This window comes from Pristis pectinata, chromosome 1, assembly GCF_009764475.1.
Source record: "Pristis pectinata isolate sPriPec2 chromosome 1, sPriPec2.1.pri, whole genome shotgun sequence".
Lineage (NCBI taxonomy): Eukaryota > Metazoa > Chordata > Chondrichthyes > Rhinopristiformes > Pristidae > Pristis > Pristis pectinata.
Genome location: NC_067405.1, coordinates 51,225,449 through 51,246,349, shown reverse-complemented (window position 1 = coordinate 51,246,349; position 20,901 = coordinate 51,225,449). Strand labels below are relative to the sequence as shown.

The 20,901-nt window shown below is 37.7% G+C and overlaps 1 protein-coding gene across 2 annotated transcripts in view; it reads left to right on the top strand.

Annotated features, from left to right (window-relative positions):
- The window catches only part of nckap1 (NCK-associated protein 1), a 119,518-nt gene that overhangs the window by 77,799 nt on the left and 20,818 nt on the right, over nucleotides 1-20,901 (top strand). For both annotated transcript variants that reach the window (XM_052021405.1, XM_052021397.1), the window contains 5 exons: nucleotides 3,002-3,099; nucleotides 10,349-10,442; nucleotides 13,049-13,131; nucleotides 15,153-15,233; nucleotides 16,924-17,017. In XM_052021405.1, coding sequence (XP_051877365.1) covers nucleotides 3,002-3,099; nucleotides 10,349-10,442; nucleotides 13,049-13,131; nucleotides 15,153-15,233; nucleotides 16,924-17,017 — 450 coding nt within the window. The remainder of the gene's footprint in view (nucleotides 1-3,001; nucleotides 3,100-10,348; nucleotides 10,443-13,048; nucleotides 13,132-15,152; nucleotides 15,234-16,923; nucleotides 17,018-20,901) is intronic.

The following is a 20,901-nucleotide window of genomic DNA, read 5'->3' as shown; positions in this document are numbered from 1 at the left end:
TGCATGAAAGACTCCTGGAATACGAGGCTGTAGCAATATGGATAGAAGATTAGTTGATTAACCGGAAACAGAGTGGTAGTTTTTCAGACTAGAGGGAAACAATGGAATTTCCAAGAGTTGGTACTATGACCACTAATTTTCTTAATATATATTAATGGACTTGGACTTGGGAAAGATGCAGAAGTCTTAGATTGCAGAAGAGAGAGACTAAGATGACTAAGCAATAGAGGAGGTATGAACAGGTTGATGAGGCATGTTAAATCATGATGAGTAAAGGATAGTGAGATTTTAAAAGAAACTTCCCATTGGTTGAAAATGTCGGGACCAGAGTGCATAGAATGAAGATAATTACTAAAAAAAACCAAAATGACATGAGGAAAAATGTGTCTAAGTGAGTGGCTGAGGTATGGGAATGCACTGCCAGGGTTGGGAACTGGGGGCAGATTCAATTATAGTATTCAGAAGGGAGCTGGATAAGTATCTTAAGGAAAGCATTTGTAGGCCTGTTAGGAGCGAGTGAAAGAATGGGTATCATTGGTATCCTCTGAGAGACTTGATGGGGCTGAATGGCCTCCTTCCACGTTCTAACCTTGTGATACATCTTTAAGCTTTGTGCATCGATTTTTTAAAAAAAAACATTTATTCGGTGGCCCCAATGTATTGTTGTCTTAAGCTATAATGCAAGAATATAAGAATCATGTCTTTTGGAAGAGACACACGCCTTTTCATAAATAACTGTTCAACTGACTGAAAAGAATTTGTCCATAAACACTTTGTTCCAAAAATGCTGAGGGTTGCCAGTGTTCTCTGGGCACATGCTGATGGCTTTTCTTTTTAAAAAAAAGTGTCTGTTTCCCCGCTGCATTTAAATTACCAATCATGAATGTAACTGCATACAGTCGCTGGAGACATAATCAAGACCATGTTTATACTTCTGGTAAATAACATTCATGAAATAGCATTGTGACCAGATTTTCTTTCACACCATCTCTGACTTGTGTCCAAAGGGACTGACTAGTGCCTAATAATTATCAACAGGAGCAAAACCTTTAAATGCACACTGCTGTCTCAGCTGAGTCATTAAGTTAAGTGGTTATAGCTCTTTGGTATGCAAGGATTATTTTATAAGCAAAAAAAACCCATAAATTTAGTTTTTGGCTAATGTGCAAATCTAAGATTTTAAAAGTTCTGTTCCTTAAAACTACATCTGAACTTAGTTTGCCAGACAAATTGTATATTTTCAGTTTAGTAGAATTAAGGCCTCAATTTAACTGTGATTCAGTGCAATAAAATTGTTTTCAAAATGGCCAAGAATTAATTTTTTAATAGTGTGCAAATTTTGAAGGGAACACTATTCACTTATGCAGTGAAGAATGAAATAGTTTATTTAGCCTAACACTCTTCCATTGCCTCTTATTATTCTTCTATTATAGGGCAATAGAAAATGAGCATAATTCTGCAGGAAAGAAGTACCCTACAGCTGCTTATGCTCCTACCAAATATCTCAATCCACTCTCTCAAGCTGCTTTAGGAACCCATGGATTTCTCTGCTATTAAGCTTCAGATTTATCCTTTCAACCATTTCTTCTGCTTCCATTGTCACACCTCCCTATCCTAACCTTGAATATTTTAAACTTTTGCTAATTTCTTTCCTGTGCCTTTTCTGAGATGATTTTGTGCCTGAGAATCCATCTCCTACTCCAATTCCCAGTGAACTGTGCACAACTTCTGTGCTGGTCCTCCATTTTAGCTGATTATACATTTTACCTTGTTTTTTTGATACCACCAAAAGAAATCCTTGGTCTTTCTTACATTCAAACTGTAGTTCATCTTTAGCTTTTCCATCCTCTTAGATATTGTTAAATTTGTCATCTCTTAATTAGTGCCTAACTTTTTTGTAATCCCTCTTTGTTTCTGCTACTGCTATTAAAACCAAGAATTACCTAAAAAGTACCACAGGTTATAATGTTACACCATGACTACGGAAGATGACAGAAGTGTACAATGTTCCTTCAGCCACTATTACTTCATCCCAAGATTTCTTACCCAGCTCAGTGGATCTGTTCTCATTGTTTGAATACATGGCCAGAGCATTTCACCAGATGTTTTTGTCCTCCTAAGATCTTTGAGCTTATCATGGTTGTGCAGGCCGTTTAATACATTACCTTGGACATGAAGTTTTAGACACTTATAACTTATATGTTGATGAAACCCTGTTCTTTTTTTTAAACACTGTTCTCTAAACTGCCTCAGTTTTTTTGCAGTTGGTGTACTTTGATGTTTAGAGATGAGCTATATTTCTCTGTTAGAAACTCCTCTCACTGCCTTTGACCTAATTCCCTTCCATTAGACATTATCCTTTGTATTTAACCTAGGGTTAAGATCTGCTTCATTTGTCTTCCCCTCTTTTTGATGAAGACTGCTTACTTGCCTCCAAAAAAAATCTATTCAGCATTACCCTTGTCTACTAATTTGCAGCTGTTCACCCGACGCTTTCCTTTCATCTTCTAACTGTAAGCATCAGTTCATCCAAAATATTGCCATACCATACCCTAGTTTCTAATCACATAACATCCTGTCCTTGTTGTCCGATATTGGCCGTGGTACTCCAGTGTCTAAAATTTTCATTTGAGTGCAAGTTCTTTTTAATTGGCCTCATTCCTGACATAAACTCTTTCCTGCCTTTCCCATTTGTCCTCCCTCCTTTCAATCATCATCGTTGATAATTTCCTGGATGATACAACACAGTAGCAAGTCATTGATTTTCTACTTGAGTTCTATTCCTCTTTGTTTACTGAAAAATGTTCCCAGTAATTTGTTTTACTTACATTTTCTAGAAGTAAAAATATTGTTACTGGAGTTTAAATATATCTATCATTCCCTAGTATGCCCAAGCTTCATTATTGCAGACAGATTTTGACAGAATGATTATTAGTTTGATGTCAGACTTGTACTAGTGAAATGGTATATGGACTGACATAGCTTGCATATTTTCCCACAGAAATGAGAGCTCTTTCAGAACTTCTGGGTCCATATGGAATGAAGTTTCTCAGCGAAAGCCTGATGTGGCACATTTCTTCACAAGTGGCTGAACTCAAGGTAAGATTGTGGTTTTATTACAGCAGTATCAGCTTTCTACTTGTGCAGACTAAAGATGATACACCAATTTAAAATGTTTTCAGCCAAGAAACTTGAACTTTAGTGCAATGCAGGATTAGCTTCGTATTTGTAAAAATTAGTACAGATACTGAATGTTAATTTTGTATAAATAATATACAAATAATAATTATTTTGTATAATAATTAGAATTTTAGAATTTTTGTCCTGCCATTTGCTAAATATCATGATCATTGATTCCTGTAAGTTTCCAGAGAATCTCCTACATTCAATGTGTTCAACAAATTTGAACTGATTTCTGCTTCACATTTGGCATGAATGAATTCCAGAGATGAGTTGAAACTGACTGTATGACATATAATGGCTTTGATACATGTGGCCCTAAGGGATCTTCATAGAATTGGTGGGGGGGGGGGGTTGGGGGGGGTGGTGGAGGTTGGGTGATGGGTGGAAGGAACTCTATTGCAATCACAGTCCTGGCTGAATCAGAAGTTGGTTATTACTTTAGGCCAATTAACTTGGTTTCAAGACATTGCTGAGAGAGTTCCTGAAGGTGCTTCCTTGAGCCCAGCTATCTTTAGCTGCTCTGCCATTTATCATAGAACAAGAAGTAGGATTATTTGCTGCATATTTTAGTGTGGGTATCCATTGATTTACAAAAGAGTTACATCCCAAGAAAACCATTACAGTTAGGGAGAATTCATAAATCAAAATAAGCTTTTCCCTTTAATGTAAACACTCAAATTTAGTCAAGAACATCTATTATCAGTACAGATACTTGAATTAAAATATTTTATTGGCAATTAAAGCTTTTAATAAGATTTAAATAAAACGTAAGGTGCTCCCCTCAAGAAGCATTTAAAGTACAGCTCTCTTGCTGAACTTCCTTCCTTAAATTTTTAAAAATATTTCATTATTTCTTTTACATGCCCCTTCTGCTGCTTGTCCTTTGGACATGACTGTTTTTTGTGCCTGTGGAATTTGGTTGCATCACCAGAGTTCCCGTGTTGCTATCTTTTTTTTGTAGTTATCTGATTTACACAAGAATGAAGCAGATGGAGCCAAGTACTTGTCTACTTATATAAAAATTCAGTATCTGAATGTGCTTCCTGTTACATTTGTCATTTTTCCATTCTAAATTCCTATGTCTGGCATCATAGTAGGAACTGATAATATAATCTTGTGTTACTGTGAAAGTCTGAGCTCATCTTAAATTGCACTCCAGTGCTCTAATGTCTGTGCATACAGAATTCCATGTGTTTATGGTATTTGTGTAAAATATTAATAAATACAAGGCAATGTATATCTTTTAAAATGGAGATTAAATTACGTCTACTCCCTTTGGGCTGGTGTCTTTTGACATTACTTCATCTGAAGGGTCATAGATACTGCACAGACAAAGGGCCCTTTGGCCTGCCAAATCTGCAGCAACCATCAAGCATATGTTGACAGTATTGACATTCTGTATGCAGCAACATGGATGTTTGATTAATATGTTATTGGAATGTTGCACTTCCCAAAATAATTTTATCCTGTTGTCACAAATTGTGGTTGTGCTTTATGGATAACATTTACCACTTATAAATATGTTAACTCTAATACTTGTTGATTTGGCCCCTTGGAGGATTGCAAAGAGTGTTGATGCCATCTTGTACAAAGAACTTGACCTTATCACTTAATTGTGAGTAGTGCCCTAGGCACTATTAATACGACTCCCAAGTTTAACTTTAAACATTCCAATATCCCAAATGGCTGCTCCTGGATCATGACTATTTATTAAATGTTGACTACTTGTATAGTTTCCTTAGGAATCTTAGCTATTTCTCACTTTATTGGCATTTCCTAAAATTTTAGACAGAGTGATACAAACTTAGAAAGAATGTTATGTTGAAAAGTTAATCCTGAAGTTTGCTTTTCATTTTTCATTTCGTCCTATCATTGTTCAAAAAATGGACAGGCTAATATCTGGTTTCAGGAATTGATCTCTATCAATGGGTCCTTGATAATAGGTCAAGGTCTTTCTCCTTCCATGCTCCAGATAGATTCTTGTATAAATAATTTCACGTTGAACTAATTTGTACTTGTACAACAAATGAATTGTAGGATCATATTTAAGTATTATTCCATTGCTAAGTAATGCAGCAGGCAGTTAATACCAGATAAACATACTTTCAACATCAGATTACAAAAAATACTTGTTGTTCTTTAGTGAATTAATGTTGAGCTATCAGATCATTTCTAGCCTCTTGAATATTTAATTGAATAATCTACCTAGTGATGTTTTAACATTTGGTAATGTCCATATCAAGTTTTTAAAAGCTTACTTTGTGAAAGTAATTCCATGAGATTGTGATCTTAATGTGAAACAACTGCAGATTTATTTTTTTATACTCTTTGGAATTTTGAAATCATAACAAGTAGCTGCGGGATAGAAAGGATTAAACTAAGCACAAATACTGATATAAATATAAAATTTGAGAGGAAAAAGATACTGTTATGCTTTCAACAGACTAACTGTAAGGTATTTTACAACTATTAGTTGATCATACTTGATGCTGATTACAGCGAGCCAAAGACAACAAGAGTGTTGAGCGGGCTAATACTACCAGTGCATTGGTTGGAAGACTGGAGAAAGAGTCAGCTTTTAGAAATGGTTGAACGGTTCAATATGCTGTGTCAGTGAGAGAGAACCAATTGCTTTAAGTTTACGGTCAGCATATAGAAAGAAAAAGGTGCAATGCTTCTAGTGTATGCATACCAAAGTAAAAGACAAACTGCTTCCACAAAATTGGCACAACCCCAAAATCAGATGAAACCAGACCCACAAAGTCTTATGGCCAATGCCACTAAATAAAGTTGAGTTAACAAATTAAATTCCTCTGTTCAGGATTTTGGATGGTGTTTATTTATCTACGAAAATTGACAATCAATAGTTTTATCCAAGACACGAAGTAGTTACAATTGGAATAATCAGAGAAATGAACTAGTTGTGAGAAGCTGGATATAGCTTGGGATTTTCCCAAAACCTTAGTGATGTGAACTTAGAAAGAACGGTGTTCATCTGTTAAACAAAAATTTCCTTTTGTCCCTTAGTAACGAATTAGAATTGGTAGTATTCATCAATGTTGTCTTTTTTTTTAACTTGGAACTAAATGGGTAGTATTCAACAAGTCGTCATCATAACCCATAAATTCTCTTTAATCCAATCCTATTTTGTCTAAGCCCAGAGATGCTAAATGACAGGCTATGAATTTTTTGCCTTTAATGTAGTAAAATATTTTAGTTTTAATGTTTTTTTATATAGAAACCAGGCATGAAGAAAGCATTAGCATTTGAGTACATAGAATTCATCCTTAATTTCAGGTGTTTAAAGACTAGTAATCCAGAAACCCAACTTCAAATCCCACCACAGCAGCTTTGAAATTAAAATGCAATTAATGACCCGGAATTTGGAGCGAATACAAAGTCTTGATAATGATGACCATGCAAGTTACCAGGCTGAGGTGAAAATCTGCCTGATTCATAACCTTCATAAGGAAATCCATCATCCCCACCTGGTCTGGATTACATGAATGGCACCCAACCTGTGTGTTAACTCTTGAATGCCTTGTGAGATGGCCTAGCAATACACTCACTTTTACGATGATAGTTATGTTTAAGCAGAGAAGGTACCAAAAGGATTTTTGTGGTTCAAGAAGGTGGCTGAGCAGCATCTTTCCAAGGGCAGTTAGGGATGGGTAATAAATGCTGGTCTTGCTAGTGAAACTCGTATCCTGAAAATGAATTTTAAAAAAAGACCACTTAGGGAACAGGGTAAAGGCCTTCAAATCTGCAGCATGATTGCAGAAGTCTTAGACCAGGGCATATGGGGGTAGGGGCTGGGGGTGGAGAGAGAGAGAATTGGAAATCTCTTTAGACAAGGATTTGGTAATATCTAGTTTGCAAATTGTGCACTGTGGGACTAGATATGATGACCTTGGGCCAAATGCTACTGATCTGCACTGCAATGCTCTTTAGTTGATCTGAATATTAAACTCTGCGCATGACAGCATGGATTTTTCCTAGATACTCCAATTTTCTCCTCTGTCCCAAAGCTGTACTGGTAGGTTATCAGCAATTGTAAATTACCCCTTACTGTAGGTTCATTGTAAAAAATGATCCAGGGAGAGTAGATGGGGCATGTGTCAGAGAGACTAAAGAGAAGGGGAATGGGATTGTCAGCTTGGAACAGATGGGCTGAATGATATCCTGCATTGTAAGTTATGTACTATAGCAAAAACACTCTTCAAATTTGGTTGTAGAAGACACAAATTCTTGCACTGCTGTTATTTTTCACCCAGGACTTCAGTTTCTACATCTCCATCAACTTGAACAACATTGAGAGTAGGCCACTTTGTAATAAAAAAAGATCCGTACTGCACTTCAGCAGCTTAGTCTTCTCTGGAAATTTTCTGTGTTTGAAGATGAGTCCTGTAGGAGAAAGTTGGACTAAGACCTCGGCTAGTGCTGCACAAACTAGGAAAGAAAGCATTGGGGGGTGGTGGGGAAGGGGTAGAAGCTGGCTGTGTTTCCAAAAAATGGTAGATTCAGCTATGTGATTCTTATGAAAAAAATGTGCATCTTATAATTATTGATTACTTTCTTTTATTCATGTTGCTGTGCAGTAAAAACTTTTGTACTTTAAGAATTCTTCCACGTTGGCAATTGTGTATCTTAACCTTTTTAAGTGAGTCATTGTCTGAACCACAGGCCAACAAAGCCAGTTCCCAGGCTGGAGCGAATTAACCATTATCATTTGGAAAGGCTACAGATTAGAATGTGGGGCGTATTGTCTCGGTACTCTGCATGAAGTCGGTGGACCAAAGAGTGCTGAAAAGTTGAATTTGGAAGAGTTGTGGGAGGCTGTGGGTTTGTAGTAAATGTCAATAGATTGGTCCTGAGATGGTGATAGATCGAGGAAGGGGAGATAGGTGCCAAAAATTATCCAAGTGAATTGGGCAGGGTGGATGTTGTGGCGAAGTTGATGAAACTGGAGAGTCCTGTAGATCTGTAGGAGGTGGCACCAATACAGTCGTCAATGTAGCAGAGAAAGAAATGGGGAGTGGTGCCATGGAGGCGTATGGGGTGGAACACAAGATCAGAAGTTGAACGTTGGTTATGATGTGATTGGCAGCAGGGGAAAGAGCAGCAGAAGCTCAGTGCAGTGTCGGGGGCCCTGCCTGGAGGTGGGCGGAGGAGTCAGCTAAACCTATCTCAGTTAGGAGGGGAGTCAACAAAGGGTGCTCCTTGCGCTTGTTTTGCTCTGGATACCCTGTTAAGTACTTTGGATGAAGGAGGATGTGAATTTTACTATTGATAGGAATATTAGCTGTATTGCTTTGGAATTTGCAAATGTAGCATTGGGATTGCATTCTCCCTGCCTGAAAACAAGCATAAATACAAAAAGACACTTTGCAACATCTTGCTGAAATTCATTGTCTTTATTCTTCTCTTATACTGCACAAGTGGGATTTGTTGCATGCTACTGTATTTTCCTGCTGCTGAGGAAAACATATAAATCAATGTCTAATTCAAAACTCTGCACAATTTCGGCAAACAGAAATCTGACTGAAAGTTTTGCAGCCATTAGTATATCATTGAATTGGTGTATTTATTTTTCTTGTATTACATTAGTATCAGCAACGTCTGCAAATTACTAATATCCTGTATTTATAAACTGAGAATATACAGAAACATGAGCTTATTTGAAAAATAGCCTGCAGATGAAACTGTTTTAAATGAATATAAGAAATATGATCTCTCTGAAATCAAATATTATTTTTCATTTGCAGTTAACTTGAGGAGTTTATTATTGTGTGAAAACAATATTGGCATTTGGTATTCCTTGCATCCAAAAGGGCCATTTAACCTTTTACCTTCATGTGAAAGTAATTTATTTCTTTGTGGAGGAGGGGATTGCAAGAGAAGAATGTGTGCTTGGAGTAAATCATCTAAAGTTGAGTCAATTCCTTCCTGTTTTTTCCCATTTCAGTGCCTCTGCATTCTATAGTGAAATGCTATTAATTTAGTGCTTTCTACACGATAACTTATGCAAAACATCACAAAATTGCAGTCTAATGTTCTTCTGGAAAATTGTAACTTAGGCTTGCTATCTGATGCAGTAGCCAAAGAGAAGGAAAGTCTTAAGGGAATTCATTTTTTACAATGTACCGTATTCTTATTATTTAATCAGCAAGAAAACTATCTTATTTGTGGCTCCTATAGCATCCACTAGAATATGTCATGATAATATCGGGGAGACCCAAACTGGTGGCTGCATTAAGTAACTGTTTAAAATTACTATTTCTAAAAGTAGTACCGATATAAAAGCCGAGAGTACTTTGTTGGATTTTCCTGCCCTGGAATTCACTTTGTGATGTGGTACTGAAACTCCATAAAAGTTCCCTTAATGGATTACTTAATGGGGCTTGAAATTAGCACTCTTGAACCTATGTGGAGGAAAAATACCTGCAAATTCCCAAATATATTACCATATGACAGAACTTTGATATTTTTCCCTTCTGCAAGAAATGTGCCCATTTAGACACAAACTAAAATAACCTGTTATAGATGATCACCACAGCCGAATTTACCCAATGACACATGCATTCTCAGCTTAGACATAAACACTTCGATAATGTTAAAGGATGTAGCTGATTGTACTTAAATATATGTAGGAGATATTTGATAGATTTTTAAAAAAATGATTTTGTCAATGCCTTGCAGATATCAATGGTAATGCAGTGTACTTAGAATAACTTACGGTCCCTTATCTTTATAAAAGTAAATCTTTATTTTTATATAGAGCTCATTTAATGAATGCCTATTCAAGGGTATCATCTGCATCTTAGCTTTGCCTTGAGAAGAGTCAGAGCAATTATTTATTCTGTCACAGGATGAAGTTCAGGAGGAGAGAAAGGAAAGGGAGAAAATTGAAGAAATGGCCTGTCCAATTTCACCATATTTCCCTATGAATTGAAAGAAGAAAAATGGAAAAACTGCAAAATATCATGATGTTTTGTTTTCGGAAGTCAAACCACACATGATCTGTAGACGCTAATCTCTTTGGGAACTGTAGACTGTAGAATCATCTGGAGCTTATAAAGGCTAATTTCCTTTTGCCAGATTGAAATATCTGCTTGATTTGGTTATCTGACTGACTGCCTAATATTGAATATTCTTTCTTTTGTAGAAACTGGTAGTGGAGAATGTTGATGTGCTTACACAAATGAGGACCAGCTTTGACAAGCCAGACCAGATGGCAGCACTCTTCAAAAGATTAACATGTGGGTATCGAATATGTTCTCCAATTACGGAAAATGGGCAGACAATGTAATGATTTTCCAATCTGTGTTGACATGGCCTCCCAGTAGCAGAATTATAATTCCATTACATGTTCTATCCTCAACTTACATACAATCAGATGAATATCCAATAAAATGACCTGTTAATTTTACACATTGTCGTAATTTAGACATATGTAATTTTTTTTTTTTCCTTGGGAGATGGGTGAAGGAAATGAGAACTTTGCCTAACCCTCTCTCCCTTCCCCCCCCCCCCCCCCCCACCACCCCTCCCCCAACTCTCTCCCTAGTAAGGGCAGAATAATAATTTGATAAGTCTTTTCTCTTTCATTTACAAACACTTTTTTAGTGTGTTAGGCCAGGAAAGCAAGATCCCAGTGATTTTACATTAGTGAGAAGTGTTTGACCTTGTACTCTAGTTAATTCACTGGTCAACAGTGTTGTTCAGTACTGCAATGATTTCAGATTTCATAAATTCCATAAGCTGCATTTGATCTGCATTTTTTTTTAAGTGTTGACAACCACCAGTTCTTTTCCATTTGTATTTTTCCCAAACTAAACTTGGCAGCTCTGAAAAGGTGGTTTGTTTCATAAGTTTGAGAAGTGCTGAGCAGCACCCTAGGGAAAGGCAATATGTTTTTATCTCTTTTGTCTAAAGATCAAAAATCTTGCATAGTTTTGCCTTTTGTAGTTCCATCCAGGCTGGAAAGGAATTAATGAAATTCATTTTGAGTCATCAGTGGTATTCAGAGGCTATTTGATGTAATGTTGCAGTGATGAGCATAAAAACAAATCTTGATAGGCGCCAGAACTTTAATCTTGTCCCAACTGACTTTGTAACTGAACTCAAGTGTACAGCGACATGCCACAGTAAACATTTGTGGAGACAGACAACTGTTTGAGACAGGTTATCAGCTAACTCAAAACAGACCAAGGTCAACTTAAGACCTTTTGTTCAATATGTACTTGGACATTGTTTTAAATTTTGGTTTTAAAAACATGCTCTTGCTCTCAAGTCCTATGCTAGATGGTTTAAACTTTTGCAAAGATTCATTAGATGTCCTAATGTGAAAGGAATACATATCAGCCTAAGGAACTTAACAATGAGGAAATCCTTTCTAATCCTGCAGTACTCATGACTCCTGATTTCCCATCTGTTGGAAAAAGTAATACAGGTCTGATTTTTTTTTTCAATTTGCTGGAAACAGATTTTTAAATCTGAAATAAAATGCTTCTCAATACACAATTGAGTGGGAGGATGAACTGCTGAAGTGCAAATGGAGACTATGTAAATCACATTAGCCCCACCTATCACGTAAGAAATAGGCATTCTGACCCTTTGAGCCTGCTTTTCCCCCATTAAGATCATGGCTGCTCTTCTACCTCAGTGATGTTTCTCAACAAAATCCCCATAATCCCTTGATTTCATTAATACCCAGAAATCTGTCAATCTGTGTTTTGAATGAACACCAAGAACATCCACAGTCCTCCATGTTACAGAATTCCAAAGTTCCATACCCTCTAAGTAAATGGCCTATTTCTGAAACTATGTCCTGTAGTCCTAGGGTCCTCAGCTAGGGAAAACACCCGGCTGGCATCTTGTCCATAGAGCACTTTAAGAATTTAGTATATTTTGGTAAGGTTTTATCTCAGTTTTCTAAATTGTAGAGAATATTATCCTAGGCTATCCTGGCTCATGTGGCAAACCTGACATTCCCGTAACGAATGCATTGAACCTTTCTGCACTTCCTTTGTAGCAAGTACTTCTCTTTTGTAATGAGACCAAAACTCTGTGCATTATTCCAGATGCACTCTTACCAAGGCCCCATGCAATTGCATTATGACTTCCTTACTCCTGTCTTCAAATACTTTTACAATAATGGCTAATAACACTTACCCTCTTAATTGCTTGCAGCAACTTGTGTGCAAGCAAACCAGGCCCACTACTGATCCCTCACCAGTTAACAAACACTCCATTTTTTCTGTTATGTGCACCAGAATGAATGACCACATTTTTCAGATTTGTATTCAATCTGCCATGTGGTTGCCAACCCACTCAGCTTGGATGTATATCCTTGAAGCCACCCAATTTATTATCAGCAAACTTGGAAATGTGACATTTGGTCCCCTCAGCCAAATTGTTGATATAGATTATGAACAGCTGAGGCACGAGCTCTGTTTACTGGGATATCCCACAGTGGACTCCTGAAGTCTTCACTCTAGTATCTTTACTGAAGTGCCATCAGATGTAACAATCCTTTACCCATGTTCTGTAAATTTTAAAAAAAATGCACATTCTCGTTAAATGTTGTTACTAGTTTCAAAAATAATTTAGTCTGATTATTTAAAAATTGGAACTCCCCATATTTTAAATTAGTGTTTCTGAAGCTTCTAAGAAATTGGATTATGTTTACAAAGGTTTATTTCATACAATTTATTCAGTTAATTACTGTGTAATTGATCAGTCTGAAGCTGAAAATTGTTCAGTGGAATTTAGATATATTTCTGAAGTGTATTGTATGTTTGACACATTATTGAGTCTCAAAAAATCTAGATGCTACTCATTCCTCCTGTATCCTATAATCCAGCGGTTGACAGCGTATTGAAGAGGATGACAATAATTGGTGTTATCTTATCATTCCGTTCACTGGCACAGGAAGCACTTAGAGATGTAAGTACCAATGGAGTTATGTATGTCATGTGAATATCTTTGAGTGTCTTAGTGGTCAAATTGCCAAATGCTGTATAACATTCTTAGAAATAGTATCGTCACTGGAAGGGAAATAATTTTGAGAAAATGTTTAAAGGGAAGTGGTGAATTAAAAGGACTTCCGAGACCAAAAAAAAAGTAGTAATTTAAATTGGGCAGAATATAACAAACATTTTAACTTCCTCGAAGATATGGCTCCATTATTTAAGGTGGAATAGAAAAAGAAATGAAACTGAAGGCTTGTCAGTTTGTCAATTGTGGAAATTCAAAAGTACATCATGGAGAAAGGAACTATATATTCAAATAAGTATAAGCTAATCAAATTGCTGACTTGTGGCATTAAGTTATTTAGCTAATGTTGAATTTTTTTTTAAGGTATTCATGACAAAAGCTGCTTTCATTTATGTAATGGCTTTAAATATTCTACAGAATCCCTCTGAGGTGTTAGCAACAATAACATCAGCTTTATGTATCACCCTTTTAATGTACTGAAATATTCCAAGATGCCGAAAGAGGTTCGATAATGAACCAGAGTTGCTACAAGGACAAAAGATTAAAAGCTTGACCGAAGAAGTGGGTTTGCAAAGTCTGCAATGATATATTGACTCGGGGAATACAGAACAGATTTAGTATACTGATAGCCTGGACTTCAAGGACTACTTTAAGGAGTGTTGGTGTTGTCTGTGCCTTTTATGCCTGTGACTTTGGACTTTGAGGGGTGGATGCAATTGAGGTATTTTAATTTAGTGGATTTGGTACAGTGGAAGCAATTTTTTTTGTGGTGGAGGAATCCATAACAATGGGACTTAATCTTAAAGTTGAAGCTCTGCCATTGAAAAGTGAAATTGGGAAGAATTTTCATAGAAAAGCTAGCACAAATGTGGAATTCTGCCATCCAAAAGACTTTGCTGGGTCAATTGGCATTTTCAAGACTAGGGCTAACAGATATTGTACTCTATTAAATGCAAGAATAACAAATTTTGCAGGTGTATTGGAGTATGTGAATTAAAGGCAGTTGCTCATGTCTACATCAGTTCTTGTGCAATCCTGCTCATTTCCCTGTAGCCTATTCTCTCTTTCATTATTTTGGGGTACAGATCTGGTTAAATGGCAGAACAAAAGGGGCCAAATAACTTCTCATCCTCTAATCTATACACTTAAAAATTTTGTAATTGCATTTGATAGTCAAATATTTGTGAAAAGCACAGTAAATTATGACTGAACAGAGAGGTGATTTTCCAGGGAACAAGGGACAGGATTGAATGAAAATTACCATTCAAGGAACAGTTAGACTACAAAATGACTATCTGGGAGAGCTGTAGGGCAACCAATGAACACTGCCAAAGTATATTTTGGAAAATGCTTTTAGCTGTCATTATGTTTTTAAGAAATCAAAAGAGATAATTAAAATATATCAAGGCATGTGTATTCTCTCAATATGGAATATGGATGATTACATCCAGTATTCCTGTCTACAGTGCTTTTACTGCAGGACTTAGCCTTGTTCTTGCCCGCCATCTAATTTCTTTCTTTTGCCTCCGCTGTTGTTTCTGTGACTCATCTGTGATCTTCATGAGCTTTAGAACTGCAAGCACCATTACTTCATGTTTACTACCTACAATCATCAGACTTCTTGCCCAGATAGAGTTGTTGCCACTTTTGCTGACATTTTACAGTATTTACAATCTGAAAGCATTTATTGTGCCTTGCTGCCACTGATCAAATCACCTCAGAATCAAAGCTACTGGACTGGGGGCTTTTGTGTGTTGCTGCCAAGATCCTGGGACAAGAAATTCCGGAACAATGCTAAACTTCAAAATGTTGAGAATGATTTTACTTTCTAAGCCACTCCATGCTCTTTAGACTACAGCACCTCCTATTCTATGCTGCCAGACTTGCTCATTCTACCCCTCCCTTGCCTCATTCCCCTGCATCAGAACTTCAAAATCTACTATGCCTAATATATTGGGTATTTCTTTCAGGTTCTGTCCTGCCACATTCCCTTCCTTGTGAGTTCAGTTGAAGATTTCAAGGATCACATTCCAAGAGAGACGGATATGAAGGTATTACAATTCATATCTTGAATTTAAGGTCAAGTTATTTATGGTCTATTTAATGAAATGTTTACTGCTGATTGAATATGGCTAGGATTGCAGAAGCTAATGTTGTATTAATTGCACATTAATTCCAGATTAATTTCATTTTTGTGAATCTTGCTGTGGTGCACTTTCCATGTACAGTTTTGTTTCATTGTCATCATTTGTATTGCAAATCCAATGTAAGAGCTTGCAAATTGGAGAAGCTATTATGCTTGTATATTAAATTAATGCAAAACAAAAAAGAGGTAAATGCTGAAAATACTTGGCAGGTCAGGCACTATCTGTGGAAAGGGAAACAGTTAACTTTTCAGGTGGAAGACTTCGGCAGCTTTGTGATCCTGAAAGAACCTGATTTCTAGCATCTGCAGTGTTTTTTTTTTATTTCCAAGCTACAAGATGCAAAAGACCTCAATGAATGTGATTTAGGCTTTTGGGAAGCAATCCAGCCAGCAAATATCAAGGAAGTAGCCAGTGCAATTGAACTTCAGCAACTCTAGTCTATAAATTGATAAGTTCAACGAATTTATCCCAAACCTTTCAAAGACACCCGGGTAGTATTACACAAAGCACTAATTTGATCAACAGAATAAATGTGGTCTGGATGTATCCATGTGGGACTTGGGTACAGTTTCCAAACTACACAGTGAGTGGGTTAGTAAGTGTCATTTGATAGCACTGAAATGAGTTGATACCTTTGTCTCCACAAAGCCTTCCTGCTATTTAAAAGGATGTTAGATTATGATAAAATATTCTTTATTTGCCTGGATTAGAATGGATCTAATTAATAAAAAACCTCAAGGGGCAAAGCAGCCTGCTTGATTGGCACCCTATCCACAACTGTCATGCAGCAACAAGGTTCACTACTATCTATCATTTGCACTGCAAGAACAATCCAAGCCTGCTTCAGTAGCAGCCGTCGCCTTTACCACCAAGAAGAATGTGGGGAGCAGGTGCACATGACCACCAATGCACAAGTCACAAGGACTCAAGAAGTTCATGTTATTACCCTCACCAGGACAATTAAGAGTTGTTAATAAATGCCTGCCATGCCACCAATCACCATATCTCAAAGAGCCAAAGGTACATCCTTGTGACCTTGTGGCATTCCTTGCACATCCACTTCCAATACCAAAGAGAAATTGAAGGGATTCTTAAGGTTATTTGCCAATCAAATCCCTTTTCCCTAATCTCCAGTACTTTTAAAAACAATGAAGAAAATTGGTACGTTAATTGGCAGTTGACTTTTCTTGTTTGCTAACAGAATTCTCCCAGAGATTAATCTTTAATTCCCAGACGTTGCCAAGCTCTTGCTCAATGCATGTACATGTATAATTCTGGCTTTGAAGCAAGCATTTTGACAGCACATACATCTATCAAATGACTGGTTGCATCTATTCAGCTGCAGTCTTCAGGCATAATCGCACAACCTCAATAATTCTGACCCTCTAAAGTAGCATCACCAATACCACATCATATCCATTTCCTTGTGAAGCGTTATTTCTAAGATTTATATTGGCAATTTAACATGAAATTCCACTTAATATTTTTTATCTATTTGTGTTTTAGGTGTAGTAAATAGAGTTCAGGCATGTGCTATGTGAAGAACTTTAAAGATATTTTATTGTCTTTAAATGTGATTTCTTAACCTGTGCAGGTTGCGATGAATGTGTATGAACTCTCTTCGGCATCTGGTTTGCCTTGTGAAATTGATCCAGCATTGGTGGTTGCTCTGTCATCGCAGAAGTCAGGTATTTGACTGAATGTGCAACTTGATGAATAGTCATCTTTCAGAATAATCTTCAATAACTGTTTTATTTTGGATTCCTGTTTGCAGACTCAGTGTAAGATTAGTTTCCCAAGATGGTAAAAGTCAGTAAAACAATGGAAATAGTATTGGGTCTAGAGGGTTTGACTTATTGCTGCAAACTGTCGGGCAATATGTTTTTGGGTCATAAAGTCAGAGCACTGCAGTACAGAAACAGGCCCTTAGGCCCATCTAGTCCATGCCAGCCTGATTTTCTGCCTAGTCCCATCTACCTGCACCCGGACCATAGCCCACCACACCCCTCTCATCCATGCACCTATTCAAACTTCCCTTAAATGTTACAATTGAACCTGCATCTACCACTTCCACTGGCAGCTCGTTCCACACTAGCACCACCCTCAGAGTGAAATTGTTCTCCCTCCAGTTTCCCTTAAATATGTCACCTTTCACCCTAACCCTATGACCTCCAGTTCTAGTCTCACTTAACCTGAAGGGAAAAAGCCTGCATGCATTCACCCTATCTCTACCCCTCATAATTTTGTATGCCTCTTTAAGATCTCTCCTCATTCTCCTGTGCTCCAGGGAATAAAGTCCTAACTTTTTCAGCCTTTCCCTTTAACTCATGACCTCAAGTCCCGGTAATGTCCGTGTAAGAATGAACTTAGGAGAACTAGAAGGGGGATTGAGAAGGCCTTGGCAAGTAGGATTAAGGAAAACCCCAAGGTGTTCCACACTTGCGTGAAGAATAAGAGGATGACTAGAGTGAGGGTAGGACTGATCAGGGATAAAAGAGCAAACGTGCCTGGAGTCAGAAGAGGTAGGGGAGGTCCTTAATGAATACTTTGCTTCAGTATTCACCAGTGAGAGAGACCTTGATGTTTGTGAGGATAGCGTACAACAGGCTGAAACGCTAGGGCACGTTGGTGTGAGGAGAGAGGATGTGCAAGAACTTTTGAAAAACATTGGGATAGATAAGTCACCAGCGCCGGATGGGATATATCCAAGGTTATTACGGGACGTGAGGGAAGAGATTGCTGCACCCTTGGCAATGATCTTTGCATCCTCACTGGCCACAGGAGTAGTGCCAGATTGGAGGGTGGCAAATGTTGTTCCTTTGTTCAAGAAAGGAAGTAGGGATAACCTTGGGAATGACAGACCAGTTAGTCTTTCTTCAGTGATGGGCAAATTAGTGGAGAAGATTCTTAGAAACAGGATTTATGGACATTTGGAGAAGCATAGGCTGATTAGGGACTGTCAGCATTGGCTTTGAGGGGCAGGTCGTGCCTCACAAGCCTGATTTGAATTTTTTGAGGATGTAACAAAGCACATTGATGAAGGTAGAGCAGTGGATGTGGTGTACATGTATCTTAGTAAAGCATTTGATCAGGTTCTTCATGGAAGGTTCATTCAGAAAATCAGGAGGCATGGGATCTAGGGAAACTTGGCTATGTGGATTCAGAATTGGCTCTCCCATAGAAGACAGAGGGTGGTGGTAGATGGAATGTATTCTGCCTGAAGGTCGGTGACCCGTGGTGTTCCGCAGGGATCTGTTCTGGGACCCTTGCTTTTTGTGATTTTTATAAATGACTTGGATGAGGATGTGAAAGGGTGGGTTAGTAAGTCTGCAGATGACACGAAGGTTGGTGGTGGTGTGGATAGTGTAGAAGGTTGCTGTAGGTTACAGTAGGACATTGATAGGATGCAGAGCTGGTCTGAGAAGTGGCAGATGGATTTCAGCCCAGGAAAGTGTGAAGTGATGCACTTTGGAACATCGAATTTGAAGGCAGAATATAAGGTTAATGGCAGGACTCTTAGCAGTGTGGAGGAACAGAGGGATCTTGGGGTCCACATCCATAGATCCCTCAAGGTTGCAGAGCAGGTTGATAGGGTTGTTAAGAAGGCGTTTAATGTGTTGGCCTTTATTAGTTGGGGTATTGAGTTCAAGAGCCGCGAGGTAATATTGCAGCTCTATAGAACTCTGGTAAGACCATACTTGGAGTATTGTGTTCAGTTCTGGTCACCTCATTATAGGAAGTATATGAAAGCATTAGAGAGGATGCAGAGGAGATGTACCAGGATGCTGCCTGGATTGGAGAGCATGTCTTATGAAGCTAGGTTGAATGAGCTAGAACTTTTCTCTTTGGAGAGAAGGAGGATGAGAGGTGACTTGATAGAGGTATACAAGATAAGAGGCATAGATCGAGTGGACAGTCAGACTTCTCCCCAGGGCAAAAATGGCTAACATGAGGGGCATGATTTTAGGGTGATTGGAGGAAGGTATGGGGGGATGTCAGAGGTGAGTTTTTTTTTTACTCAGTGGTGGGTGCGTGGAACACACTGCCAGCAGAGGTTGTGGAGGCAGATACGTGAGGGACATTTTAAGAGACTCTTAGATAGCCCTCCATTTCTCCATCCTTCATGTGGCTATGTGGGAGGGAAGAGTTAGATAGATAGATCTTAGAGCAGGATAAAATGTCAGCACATCGTGGGCCAAAGGGCCTGTACTGTGCTGTAATGTTCTATGTTCTTAACATGCCAAAAAGATCCACAGAATTAATTTTTGGGATGAGAGAGTTGTGCAGTGATGTTTCAAATAGTGATATATATTCAGTAGATTTGTCAAATATTTTGCACCTCGTTCTTAGATGTCATGAGAGTGTATTACAGGGTAAATGGTGAAATGCCCTTCTCTCAGTCTGAAGTCTAGAATTAGGATAAGCCTCGGTAAGTAGTTGGATTTGGAAGAGGAGAACCTTCTTCACTGAACATTGTAAATATAGAAGTTTCTTATTTGGAGGGCCATGGATGTTCAGTGGATGCATATATTCAAGACGGTATTGATATTTAAAACTAACAAAGTAAGCCTTGGTCCAATAGAAACTGAGATGTGGGAATTAATAATGGAAAACTGGGAGATGACATGAATTAAATTGATATTTTGCATTAGTCTTCACTATAGAGGATATGAGTAATATGAAATAGCAGTAAATTAGGATTGAGAAGTGAGGGAAGAATCTGGGAAAATTATAATCATGGGTGGTGATACAAAGCAAATTATTAAGAGTCATGGGCTGTCAGCCTTCCAGTTCCTGATGGCCTTCATCCAAGGGTCCTAAAAGTAGCTAGTGAGATTGTTGATGCATTGGTTTTAATTTTCTAAGATTGCCTAAATTCAGGGAAGGTTCTATTAGATTGGAAAACAGCAAATGTACTCAATTTTAAAAAAGGGAGAAATATAGTGGGAAACTACAGGTCAGTTAGCTTAACATTTGTCATGGGGAAAATGGTTGAAGCTATTATTAAAAGTGTTGTAGCAAAGCAAGTAGAAAATTGAAGATTATTAGGCAGTCAAAGAGGTTTAGTGAAAGAGAGATCATGTTTGACCAATCTGCTGCAATTCTTTGAAGAAGCAATATGTTCTGTGAATAAAAGGAAACCAGCAGACATGCTGCACTTAGATTTCCAGAAGACATTGGTAATGTGCTGCATCGAAGATTATTACAGAAAAAAAATGTTCTTGTGAAGCTTTGACTATATCTGCCATCATCTGAGTTTGGGTTCGAAAAACAATTTGCAGAAGCATCCTGGGTGTTTAGGCTCTCATTGCTAAATTAGAAGGGTAATATTTAATGCCACCAGCACTCATCCTTTGAGACTTCTCATGAGCCTGTTCGATTAGATATCAGTGACCAAATATTATGTGTGTTTTATTTTACTTGTGTTTAATTACAAAATTTTGGATATTTGGTTTGAAAATACACACTAAAGTTCAGTGAGCTCAAACTCTTTTCGGAAATTCTTTCCGAATGTGTCACCTAACATTTATTTCCCTTTAGTTCTGTGGTACTTAATTTGGTTTTGACTGCA